The sequence below is a fragment of the Mustela putorius genome, unplaced genomic scaffold (genome assembly GCF_011764305.1).
Source record: "Mustela putorius furo isolate JIRA1106 unplaced genomic scaffold, ASM1176430v1.1 tig00000145_pilon_pilon_pilon, whole genome shotgun sequence".
Classification (NCBI taxonomy): domain Eukaryota; kingdom Metazoa; phylum Chordata; class Mammalia; order Carnivora; family Mustelidae; genus Mustela; species Mustela putorius.
In genome coordinates, this window is record NW_025421294.1 from 33,565,235 (window position 1) to 33,577,937 (window position 12,703).

At 54.9% G+C, this 12,703-nt stretch overlaps 1 protein-coding gene across 5 annotated transcripts; it reads left to right on the plus strand.

Moving 5' to 3' along the window:
- The first annotated feature begins 224 nt into the window (after positions 1–224).
- Positions 225–7,384, plus strand: DOK3 (docking protein 3). Of its 5 annotated transcripts, XM_004737443.3 has the most exons (7): positions 227–634; positions 799–959; positions 2,227–2,422; positions 3,335–3,640; positions 5,998–6,097; positions 6,207–6,379; positions 6,480–7,384. In XM_004737443.3, exons 3-7 carry the CDS (start codon positions 2,357–2,359, stop codon positions 7,176–7,178), a joined length of 1,344 nt encoding a protein of 447 aa, XP_004737500.1. In that variant the 5' UTR covers positions 227–634; positions 799–959; positions 2,227–2,356; the 3' UTR covers positions 7,179–7,384. The 5 variants fall into 5 exon arrangements, with proteins under 5 accessions (XP_044931496.1, XP_004737498.1, XP_004737500.1 ...); XM_045075561.1 differs by having other exon boundaries at positions 225–959; positions 6,210–6,379; XM_004737441.3 differs by having other exon boundaries at positions 226–959; positions 2,311–2,422.
- The last annotated feature ends 5,319 nt before the right edge of the window (positions 7,385–12,703 follow it).

The following is a 12,703-nucleotide window of genomic DNA, read 5'->3' on the forward strand; positions in this document are numbered from 1 at the left end:
GAGCTTTCCTCCGCAGGGCCCTCAGGGAGCCGCATGGGCCCAGCCGCAGTCCCACACGGTCCCAACACACACCTAGTGAGAAAGCGCTCCTACCGCGGGGCCCTCTCACGGTCTGAATCACCACCCCGTGCCGGCCAATTCTCATGAGCTTTCTGCCCACATCGGTGTTGATTTGAGCAAAAAGCTCGCGAGAATTGGCCCGAAAGCCCTGCCGAGCTCAATTCCAGCGGTGGGGGCCTTCGGGGGAGCCGCCTAGGCCTGGCCCGGGGTTCCGCATGGTGTTGTCTGAAGCCTGTGAGAAAGCGCTCTAAACGTCCAAATGCCGACCCAACCCGCCCTCTACTCAGCCCCCCAGGAATCCAACCACAGCACTGGCAGTTGGGACCTGCCATGCCCTAGGCCCGAACGCTAACCTTCCGTTGGGTTTTCAGGCTTCCATCCTCCGAGGCCTGGCCCTCAAGCCCTCCAGATTGGGGACCCCTGAGCCATAACGCAGGACTCCGCCTTTACTGCCAACACTTGGCCTGCAGGGCCTTAGTTGTGGGGAGAGCCACGTAGCCAGGGCTCCCTGGTGGGGGCCTGGGTATCTCCTCTGGACTTAGCTGGATTTGTGACTCAGGGAGAGACCATATTGGTGAGCCAGGGGGAAATGGGTAGATTTTCTGGTCTCTGGTTGGCTCTTATAATCTCCAACTTTGCCCCAGCCTCCCTCTTCCTGTCAATTGTATGAAGCTCCTGGGGCCCCTTGGGAGGTGACTTCCTGCCTCAGGCCCCCTGCCCACTTGCCTGCCCACACAGACTCCCAGGGGGATCCCTCTGTTTGCCTTGCTGAGGGAGCAGCAGACACCACAGGACAGCCACTAATGCCGCTAGCACTCACTGACTTCACTCTGTGCCTGGCTCTCTGCTGGGCTCAGGATTCAGGCCATCTAGGGAGACGCCTGCTGGAAGGCTCTTAGGTAAGTGGGAGAGACAGGAGTTGGGAATAATGGGGTGGCAGATGGTGCAGGATCTCAGCATCTGGCAAGGGACAGGCAGAGGAAGAGCACAGGCCGCACGCAGTTCCTCTGGGCCTGGCACTTCATGTGCGAGACCACATGCTTATCCCGGCAGGACAGCAGTTGCTCAAGTCGTGTTTGTCACTTGGTGTTTGGTCTTGGGCAGGTTACTTAATGTTTCTGAGCCTCAATTTCCTCATCATTGAAATGGCAATGAGAATGCAAAGGACAGGGTGTCCGGCTGCCGGAGCTTGAGGCTTCCCAGGCCACAAGGGACACAAAGTCAGGTGGAAAGGCCCTTGGAAAAGACTTCCTGCCCACCCCCCATATGTGACCCCAAATGGTATTGCTCAGCCTGGTTACCCAGGCCTTCCTAAAAGTGGCATTGAATGAGTGACAAGAGGCTGTCCCCAGAATTCAGACACATACTCAGAGCCCCAACGGTAGTCTCCAGCAAGGTGAGGCAAAAATAAATAAATAAATAGGTGCCTAGCCAGAAGCAAAGTTTCAAAAGAGCATGTGAGCTCTCCAGGGACCCACTAGGGGCATGCCACCCACACTCACATGACCGGGCTGTGGCGTGAGGACAGGTTTACGGGTGGGGCCCTTGTTCTCAGTGTTGGGTGGTCAAGAGGGGCCTCCCAGGGAAAAAGGCAGCCCAGAGCTTAAGTGGCACAGCGGTAAGGGTTTCTCTGGAGGCACTGGGCTGAGGGGAGGTGGAGGCCAGAACATGGGGAGAGTTGGAGGGGTTGGTATGGGGTTGGTGGAAAAGACCACAGTGGGCCCTGTGGGGCAGTGGTTCAATGGGGAGCTAAGAGGCTGGTAATGGACAGGGACTGTGAAGACAGAGGGGAGCAGGTGAATATTAGAAATATTTCCAAGATAAAGACAAGCAGAGCGGCGCTGAGAGGGTACCAACCAGGGCTCAAGAGTCGGAAAGCAAGGAGCTGGCCAGTCTGACTAGAGGAGGTTCTTGGGCAGGGACCGGGCGGCAGGAATGTCAGGTGGCAGGGTGTATGGCTGCCCTGCACAGAGGAGAGCTCGGAGCTTCTGACTCACAGCCAGCTGACCCAGGTGGAGGCAGAGGTCAGGTGCCCTCCGGTGGTCTGAAGCCCCTGCTGGGCACAGGTGGGCACCTTGAGCCGGCAGGACCCCAAGGAAGAAGTATGTGATGTCCCCACCCCCTATCTGAGCTCCTTTACTGAAGACAGGCTCCCCTCCCCCCCAGCCCTGCAGCTGCCTCTCTGGACAGAGGGAGGGGGAAGTGGCCAGAAGGGGAAGTGTGAGGAGTTCCCCTCCGGCCTGTCACCAGTCTCCTCAGGCCCTCGGAGAGGCAGTCCTGGGGCCTGGCAGCGGCCATGGAGCCTCTGGAGACTCCCGTCAAGGACGGCATCCTCTACCAGCAGCACATCAAATTCGGCAAGGTGGGGACCCTGGCTTCCAGGAGCTGCCCAGGACAGTAGGCGTGGGCCCCAGCCTCAGCCCGCCCGGAGCTGGGAGAATGGGGAAGGGAGTCGGTGGGGAACCCAACCAAGGAGTTGGGGAGTAGAACAGAGCCCCATTCTCAGCTTGAGAGGGTTGGGCTAAGTGGGCCTTTTAGAGAGCCTGCCCTGTTTACCTATGGGGAAGCCAAGAGCGCAGAGGATCTGAGAACCCCAATGTTGGGGCAGGGCAGAGCTGAGAGGTCGGATGACCCAGCAGCCTTCAGCCTTGTGGCCCCTGTAGAGAAGGCCCACCCTGCAGAAGAGGGCTCAGCCCCTCCCAGCCCTGTTACCGGCCACAGTTGGGGAGTTCACTTCTCTCCCCGGGCAGCAGGCCCCACACCCTCACTGCTCGGCTGCAGCTGCTGCCCAGGGAGATAAACAGTCTGTTTCCTTTGCTTGACACTATTTGCATGTTTCCTTCCTCACCATCGTGAGCTGAGGCCTCCCTCCTGCCTCAGCCCTTGTCCCATGGCCCAGGTGACCTTCTCTTCATGGAGAGAGCGTAGGGGGCACCAATGTAAAGGTAGTGTCAGGTGGTCTGCTTGAACCGCATCGGAGACACAATCCAGTAGAAGCCCTAACCTTGTCTTCCCATGGCTTCTGAGATATGAGGGCCCTAGTGCTCATAGGGGTCCCAGTGAGGCAATTGGTGGTGTGGATTTGAACCCACAGCTGACCAGCCCCAAGCACGGACTCTTCCCCCTGCTCCTCTGGCCCTGGCAGGGCCTCCTCCTCTAGGGCCCTGAGGATCTGGGGGAAGCAGAGGCCAGGCAGGTGACCAGGAGCCCTTGCTGGTGCTGAGCTGAACTACCGGGAGACCCACCACCCAAGTGTCTTTCCCCCATCCCACAGAAGTCCTGGCGGAAGGTATGGGGTCTGCTGTATGCAGGAAGCCCATCAGGTGTGGCACGGCTGGAGAGCTGGGAGGTCCGGGAAGGTGGCCTGGGGCCAACAGGGGACAGGCCTACAGGACCCAGCCGGCGTGGGGAACGGCGAGTCATCCGCCTGGCAGACTGCGTGTCTGTGCTGCCGGCTGACGGCGAGAGCTGCCCCAAGGACACCAGCGCCTTCCTGCTCACCACCACAGAGCGAAGCCACCTACTGGCCGCACAGCATCGCCAGGAATGGATGGGCCCCATCTGCCAGCTGGCCTTCCAGGTGAGCATAAGGTGGGTGGGCAGGGCATCCAGAGGCCAGAGGTGGGCCACCTGGCCTTGTTCATCTCCATGCTCACTCACACCCTGTCACTCAGCAAGCACCTGCCGAGCACCCACAAGCCTTTGGGGAAATAGCCCCGAAGTGCCCCGAAGTGCCTCCACAGCCATTTATGCTGTGGAGAAAATGAAAGGGTGGTGGGACCAGATGTGAATGGCAGGATGTTAGATGGGAAGACCTCTCAGCAAGGGACAGTGAGCCGAGTCCTCAAGGACAAACAAGAACCCATCAGGCAAAGATCTGAGGCAAGAGTGATCCAGACACTGAGGTCTGAGAAGTGTCTTGAACAGAAGAAGCAGCATGGGCAAAGACCCTGTGGCATGGGAAAGTTTGGTGTGTTCAAGGGGCAGAAAGGCCATCATGGCTGGAGGGTAAGTAGTGGGAGGGAACCCAAGAGAAGGCAAAGATGGAGAATTTGGTGGGAGCCAGCTGGAACTACTTTGGGATATATGCAGAGTCTGGGGTGAGTGAGACAGATGCCTTTGGTGGGGGGAGGTTCTTTGGAGAGACAGGGACTGAGAGCTTTAAAGCTTCACAGGGTCGGGGCACCTGGGTGGCTCAGTGGGTTAAAGTCTCTGCCTTCGGCTCAGGTCATGATCCCAGGGTCCTGGGATCGAGCCCTGCATTGGGGTCTCTGCTCAGTGGGGAGCCTGCCTCCCTCTCTGTCTCTGCCTACTTGTGATCTCTGTCTGTCAAATAAATAAATAAAATCGTTTAAAAAAAAAAATAAGCTTCACAGGGTCTATGACGGACCAAAAGGAAATGAGCCTAGCAGTTCCTCAAAAAGTTAAACATAGAGTTACCATATGACCCAGCAATTCCACTCGTAGGTGTATACCCAAGAGAATCGAAGCAGGTGTTCAAACAGAACTTGTATGAGAATGCTCAGAGCAGCAGTATTCACAATAGCCAAAGATGCAGACAACCTCAATGTCTGCTAACTTATACACCCAATATAATCTAGCCATACAACAGAATATTTACCTGACCATTAAAAAAAAAAAAAAGAAAAAAAGAATGAGGTAGTGATACATGCTAACACTGTAAATGAACCTGGAGAACATCATGCTAAATAAAGGGGACCAGACACAAAAGACCACACATTAGTATCCTTCTATATATGTCAAACACACTGGAATAGGCCAATCCATAGGGACAGAAAGTAGCTTAGTGGTCGCCAGGGGCTGGGGAGGGTGAGGAGTGACTACTAATAGGTTTCCATGTGGAATGATGAAAAATTCTGGAACTAGACACGCCTGGGTGCTTCAGTCAGTTGAGCGTCTGCCTTCGGCTCAGGTCATGATCGTGGGGTCCTAGGATCAACACCCATGTTGGGCTCCCTGCTCAGCAAAGAGCCTGCTTCTCCCTCTCTCTCTGCCTGCTGCTCCCGCTGCTTGTCCTCTTTCTCTCTTGCTGTGTCAATTAAGTAAATAAAATCTTAAAATAAAAAAAATTCTGGAACTAAGTAAAGGTGACCATTACATAATCTTGTGACTATACTAAAACCACTGAGTTATACACTTTAAAATGGTGAAATGGTAAATTTTACGTGGTGTATTTTACCACAATATTTTTTTAAGATGTTATTTATTTGACAGACAGAGAGGGAGGGAGTATGAGCAGAGAAAGGGGCAGGGAGGGAGAGAGAGAAGCAGGCTCTCCACTGAGCAGGGACCCAGGACTCTGGGATCATGACCTGAGCTGGAGGCAGACACTTAATCAACTGAGCCACCCAGGCACCCCTATCACCATATATTAAGGTAAAAGCAAAAAAAAAAAAAAAAAAAAAAAAAAAGGAAATGGACAAGAACAAGGAGACCAGTGAGGAAGCTGTTGCATGTGACCGTGGCTGTGCTACTGTGGGCCACGGTGGTTGTGGTGGAGATGCTGACAGAGCTCAGAGGATAGAGAGGAGCTGGTAAAAGCGGCCTGGAGAAGGCTGGAAAAGCCAGTTCACTCACAGGTGCCACCCCTGAAGCTCCTGCCCCTTAATCACTCCAAGCTGTTAGGGACACACACAGGCAGGCCCCATCCCTGGCCAAGTACCAGTGCAGAGGGGACCTTCTCATGTGTCACTTACTTTACAACTCTCAGCAGCCTCAAGGGGGCGCCTGGGGGGCTGCAGGTGGGGAAGCAGAGGGGTCCCCAGGATGGCACAGTGTGTCAGGAACAGAGCTGGAAGTGGCACCCTGGTCCCTGGATGTTCTTGGCCTGAAGTCTTGGGTTACTGGACCCAGGGGAAGGATGTGGAAAGAGGAGGGGGGGAGGGCTCTAACTTCTGACCTTTCTTCATTCTCCAGGGCACAGGGGAGAGTTCCTCAGGCCCAGGGGAGGTGGAAGCTTCCAAGAGGGGCCTGGTCCCCATGGAGGAGAATTCCATCTACTCCTCCTGGCAGGAAGGTGAGTCAGGGAGGTGCAGGGGCAGCCTCAGCCGTCCTCTACCCGGGGCTGGGATCTTTGGGGCCCAGGCGTGCTGTACCTGATGGCCTCTCTGCTCTCCTGCCTGCAGCAGGCGAGTTTCCAGTGGTGGTGCAGAGGACCGAAGCTGCCACCCGCTGCCAGCTGAAGGGGCCCTACCTCCTAGTGCTAGGCCAAGACACCATCCAGCTGAGGGAAGCCTCCAGCCCCCAGGCCCTCTATACCTGGCCCTACCGCTTCCTGCGCAAGTTCGGCTCTGACAAGGTGAGGGGCAGGGAGTGCCCTGCCAGAAAGCTGGTGGGTGGAGGGGTGCTTAGGTCCCTCTGCCGCTAACCCACCCATACCACCCCAACCCCATGTCCAGGACGTGTTCTCCTTTGAAGCTGGACGCCGCTGTGACTCGGGCGAGGGTCTCTTCGCCTTCAGTAGCCCCCGAGCCCCTGACCTGTGCAGGGCAGTGGCCGCTGCCATTGCCCGCCAGCGGGAACGGCTGCCAGAGCTGGCTGGACCCCGGCCCTGTCCCCTGCCTCGGGCCACCTCCCTGCCCTCACTGGACCCGCCAGGAGAGCTTCGGGAGATGCCCCCAGGGCTGGAGCCGCCCAGCTCTTGGAGGGCACAACTAGCAGATCCGGGCCCTCAGAGCCTGCCCCCACAGCTAAACCCGGTGCCCCACGATGAGCCGGTGTCTGGGCTCTACGCATCGGTATGCAAGCGGGCCAGTGGACCCCCAGCCAACGCCGAGCACCTCTATGAGAACCTGTGCATGTTGGAGGCAGGCCCCGTGCTGCTCAGGGACGGGGACCCAGGGCAGGAGGGTTCCAGCCGCCGCAGCCCCCTGGCCAGCCCCATCTACCACAACAGCGAGGACCTGGGCTGGCCGGGCCCCACCCATGACAGCAGCCTGGAGGCGCAGTACCGGAGGCTGCTGGAACTGGAGCTGGGCGACAGTGATGAAACTGTGAGCTCTGGCCGCCCCAGTGCTCCCACGGGCTTCAAGGCCAAGCTGGTAACGCTCCTGAGCCGTGAGCGGAAGAAGGGCCCGGCCCCCTGTGACCGGCCCTGAAAGTCCTGTGTGACTCTGGGACAGGAGAAGAGAAAAGTGTTCTGCTGTTCCCGGGCCAGGGCCAACAGTGGACATCTGGGACACACCCCTGCATCCACGCTGGCCCCGGGCGGGTAAGGCAGGCAGGCTGGGGGGGACCCCACCCACCACCCCCGACTGCCATGTACAGTGTAGAGATTTGCTGGTAATAAAACCTCCCAGCTCTGCTCTTGGTCCCACTGGTAGTGCACAGCCCTCAGCTCCTCCCTTACGCTCCTGTCGGTGGCACTCACCCAGCTGCATGCACGCGGGCCCTCACTCCCGCACCCATTCTGGGTGCCGCAGACACACCCAGTGTGGACTTGACCTCCATGACCCATGGGCTCAGATCCACTCAAGCAGAGGGGTGGGATGCAGATAATTGGGGCCCATGTATTCAGTCCTGAGCAACAAAAATGACGGGGACAGTCAGGCTGGAACAGAAATTGGGCCTGGCAGTGGGGGAGGTGCCCTCTGAGTTCAGTGTGAAGGATGGGAAGTGGGAGTGCCTTCCCAGGTGGGCTGCAAAGCCCCAGGTCTTTCCCGGCTGCAGGTGGGTCTGCACTGGCCCAGAGATGAAGGGGAAAGCGTGGGGCTGACAGGGAGCTGGTGGCCAAGCAAGAGAGGCCTGATGAGCCTCAGTGGGCTTGGTCTCCTCCTCAGCAGAGAGACACAGTCAGATTATGGAAGGAGCAGTGTGGAAAACAAATCTGAGGGAGCCCAACTGGAGACCAGGTAGCCTGAGCGGGGGAGGAGGTAATGCGTGGGGGTGCGGAAGGGTGTGAGTGTATGAGGTGGGGGGAGCAGAGGCAGAGAGAATCCTGAGCAGGCTCCATGCTCAGCACAGAGCCCAAAGCAGAGCACAATCTCGCAACCCTGAGATCATAACCTGAGCTGAAATCAAGAGTCAGCTGTGTAACCGCCCGAGCCACCCAGGCACCTCATAACTCAGGGGAGTTCTGTTCTCAAGGACCTCACGTTCCAGAGGGAAATAAAGCAAGTGTCTTGAAGACTTTGGTGCCCCCATGCTACTCCTGTCACCATGCCCGAGGCTTCCATGTACAAAACCTCATGCCCCCGAGAGTCTTGCCCCCAGCCCCTTGACCTCAGCCCCACCTCTGCTGCCCCTGCCATCGGCATACTCCGAACCTCTCCATGACCGCGAGGCTCCCTCTTCGCAATCTCATTTCCAAGCATCCACCTCTGGCCACCTCCTTGTCTCTTTCATGTGGGTGAAACCACACTGGCCTACAGGAGCCTTTCCCCACCATCTGTGCCATTGCTCTCTGCAACGCCACCCTTGTCCAACTTGGATTCTTTGCAAAGCCTTTGTGCTCCTCTCTTCTTCCATCTTATTTGTCAGGCACAGTGCCCAACCTCAGGGAAACCCACCTCTTCTCCATATGTGCCCCTGCAGCCAGAGACATCCACATGACCAGGCCTGCCACATTCTCTAACGATGTGATCTCAAAGCTCAGACAGACAGGCTCTCCAGAGAGATCCGACATCCCAAGACCTTCTCACCTTCTTCTCTCCATCCCTGCTCATTCTCATCTCAAAGGTCTCTTGGAGAGATGGCAGGCAGCAGACAGCAGCAAACCACCATCCCCCCGCCAGCTTCCCAGCCCTTCACTAGCGAGTGAAGGAGCCACGCCATCTCCATCCTGGCCTACAGGGACAGCAGTGTCTGCTCCCCACCCCACACGCTCTGACCCCAGCTCCCCTCCCCTCACAGACTGGCAAACCAAGCCGTCCCCTCACCTCAGCCCATGAACTCCACAGTCAAGGTCATCCTTCCCAGCCACAAGCAAATGATTCCAAATTTCACATCTTCAGAGGAAACCTTTGACCTTGCATTCTGCTTCAGCCACCTCCTTGTTCCCTTCTCCCCTTCACAACGAAACTCCTCCAAAGAGTTGTTGATTACTTTCATTTCCACTTTTTCCTATTCTCCCTTGACCAACTCAAGTCTCCCTGTAGGCCCCACGGATCCATTACACTCCTCTTATTATGGTCACCAACTTCTTGTTCCCCAAAACTAAAGCAACATGTTCTCCCCAACTTCTCAGCAGCATTTGACATTCCTCCTTAAAAGACCATCTTCACTTGGCTCTCCTCTCTCCCCACAGATCTCTCCTTCTCAGCCTCTGCTGTCCCCTCTCCTGCCAGAGTCATGCCTGGGGCTTCAGCCTCAGTGTATCTCAACCCTGGCTGCACACGGAATCACCTGGAGCCTTTTTCAAAATGCCCCTGCCTTGTCCTACACCCAGAAGCTGCGATTTCATCAGTTGGAGTCCAAGGTGGAGAACCACCACTATAAGTGAGCCAATTCCTTCTCCAGATCTCATAGACAATCTAAAGGCTCAGGACTCCCAAAAGTACATCTCAGCACAGACCTGTCCCGCTGAACTCCAGATTTAAGATTCCAACTGCACACCAGACTCCCAGATGTCTGAAAGACGTCTCTAAAAGCAATGTGTGAAAGCAGGTTGTGGGCGCCAGGGTTCAGTGCTGTGCCACAGAGAGAAAAGCCTGGAAGGATGTTTGAGGCAGGGGGAGATAGGTTTATGCCCCACTCATGGGAGGGGGGAATGTCTTCCCTATGATAGGGAAAGTCTTCCCATGATTGATCAGGCTGCCGGCCATAAAGCACGCTGAGGCCAGGAGGTTTCCTAGTCCCATTGGCTGCAGCAAGGACCCCTCCGCCCTACGGTGACAAGCCAGCCCTTGACAACTCAGCAAATCCTAGGACACTGAAGGTTACCCAGAGAATTAGGGTCATGGCCAGAACTAGAATGTAGGACTCTTTCCTGGCATGCTTTTTTATTACAAATCTAAGACTCTTTGCTTTATGGCAGTTTTTGTGAGAATCCAACCAATCTGTAAAACAGAAAGTCTTTGCAAATCTTAAGGATTCTAAGACCTCGCCCTGGAGCTGCACGTGTCCTGGACACTAGGGGGCACTGTGTCCTAGCCTGGGGCCTGTTTCTCCCCTTGGGCTGCCTTTGCAGGGAACACTGGTGGCTTCATCCAGGCCTTAGCCTTGCACAGCAAAGGAATGGGACCCTGGCGTCCTCTGCTGGAGGACTGCCAGGAGCCCCAGGCTGCCACTTGTTCCTTTACTCATTTGCTGTTTCACTTTCTCAATCCTTCCTTCATCTCTTCAGTCACATCCCCTGTGTACATACTGGGGAAATGGTGGATAAGACAGACAAACCCCTGCTCTAATGGGACTCCCACTGTAATGAGAACAAAAAGCAACGAAGAAACAAGCACCTAGGGCGCCTGGGTGACTCAGTGGGTTAAGCCTCTGCCTTCGGCTCAGGTCATGATCCCAGGGTCCTGGAATCAAGGCTCTCTGCTCAGCAAGGGCTCTCTGCTCAGCAAGGAGCCTGCTTCCTCCTCTCTCTCTCTCTCTCTGCCTGCCTCTCTGCCTATTTGTGATCTCTGTCTGTCAAATAAATAAAATCTTTTAAAAAAGAAAGAAAGAAACCAACACCAAATATAATGTCAGGTGGTGTTAAGTGCTATGGGGAAAAATAAAACAGGGTAAAGGGCTAGGCGCCCAATGTGAGTGACATGTCAAGGGGCTATTGTCTTAGATAGGGTGAGCAGAGAAGGCAGACCTTTTGGAGGAGGCAACAGCTGAGCAAAGATCTGAACAAAGTGAGAGAGCCTGTTGTTTAGGTAGCAGGGGAAACTGTTCCAAGCAGAAGGGGGTACAAGTACAAAGTCCCTGGGGCAGGAATATGCTTGACGTGCTGCAGGAACAGTGAGGAGGCTGGAGTGGCTGGGGTAGAGTGAACAAGGAGGGGAGCGGTGGGAGGTACACTCAGCGAGGAGGGGAGCAGTGGGAGGTAGACTCAGCTTATTAATGTCATGTACATCTTAAGGACCTTAGTTTTATTTCAAGTGCAACATGAGCTTACTGGAATGCTGAAAGCTGAGTGTGATGTGGTGTGATTTTTGCTTAAAAAATATCACAGCTGCTGCATGGAGGTTCCGGGTTAGGTAAGGGTAGAAGCAGGAAGATCTTTTAGGAGACCGTTAAGGTGTCCAGACACAAGACGAATGGCTGGAACAGCAGTGGCAGCGGTGACCAAATATGGAACATATTCTGAAGGTGGAATTTGTAGAATTTAGGGTATAACAGAGAAAGGAAGGATAATGTCATAGTTTTTTACTGAATCAGGTGGATGAATGGTGATGTCATTTACTAAGGTGAGGAAGAAATTAGGGAGGTGGAAAATCACAAGTTTAAATTAGGATATGATGAGTTGAGGTATCTGGTAGACCTGTAAACAGAGGGTGGATACGATGTTCTATAATAGAACCTGGAATTTTGGGAAGGGGGGTCAGGACTGGACATATAACATGGGAGTCCTTGGCACATAGGTGTTACTGATAGTCACAGGACAAGATGGGGTCCAGGCAAATGAATGCAGTGAGGGAATATTTCATGGCCATGTTGGGAGGCAGATGCAGGCCTGCCAAGGGAGGTGGAGAAGGAATAACCAGTGTCAGGAGGAGGCATGAAGCCAGGGGCAAAGGGGAAGGCACCTGGGCCAGTGCTACTCCCACGCAGGGTAAAAGGAAAGCTGACAAATCACCATTGACTTGATAACTTGGAGATCACTGGAGACCCCGAAAAGAGGGAATTAATTTAGAGGACTGGTGGAATCAAGGGCCCGAGTGGAATGAGTCCAAGAAAGAGCAGGAGGAAAGCAAGTGCATTTGTCTATAGCAAGGGCAGTTGTCTATAGCCCTTGCTATAGACAAGGGCTATAGACAACTCCTTTGAGAAACTGTACTCTCAAAAGGACAGAATAAGGGACACCTGGCTCAATCGTTTGAGCATCTGCCTTTGGCTCAGATCATGATCCCAGGATCCTGGAATCCTGTATCCCGGGAGTCTGTTCAGTGGGAGTGTGCTTCTCCATCTCCCTCCCAGCTGCACTCTCTCTCTCTCTCACTCTCTCTCTCAAATAAATAAAATCAATTTTGAAAACGGAGTAAAATAGAAGAGCAATAACTGGAGGGGAGGTGGGGTCAAGAGAGGATTTCTTTAAAGGTAACTCTTACAGCAGTCTGTGTAGTGAGGGAAATGATGCACAAAAGAGGGAAATGTGATGTTGGCAGAGGGGGGAGAAGAGCAGCCCCATGCCCTAGAAGGAACAGAGGGGTAGACGCCTATTCACTCAGCCACACACTGCTGTTTCTGCTCCATTTCCCCTGCCACCTGTGCTAGCTGCCTGAGATGACCACTTGGGACAAAGTGGGGTCTCCAACACCTCTGCTAGAGTCACTCAGTCTCTTACATCCCCACTGCAGGTGCTGCCTTCTCTGGAGTGGGGTACCAGGCAACAGAACATTTCAACAGTGTGGAGTCATTACAAAGCAAAGGGATGTTGACTGCCTGGGGTCAGGCTCAGATTCCAGCCAGGGTCCCCTTCCAACTCTGTCCTCTCTTGCCATTATTTTCTGCCGTCTGTAGAGTTTTACAAACC

Excerpts from the sequence above, each read along its gene's own strand:
- DOK3 (XM_004737441.3), top strand. The coding sequence starts at position 2,357 with ATGGAGCCTCTGGAGACTCCCGTCAAGGACGGCATCCTCTACCAGCAG. Across the intron at positions 2,423-3,334 it reads AGCACATCAAATTCGGCAAG|AAGTCCTGGCGGAAGGTATG; the intron begins GTGGGGACCCTG and ends CCCATCCCACAG. Across the intron at positions 6,098-6,206 it reads CTACTCCTCCTGGCAGGAAG|CAGGCGAGTTTCCAGTGGTG; the intron begins GTGAGTCAGGGA and ends TCCTGCCTGCAG.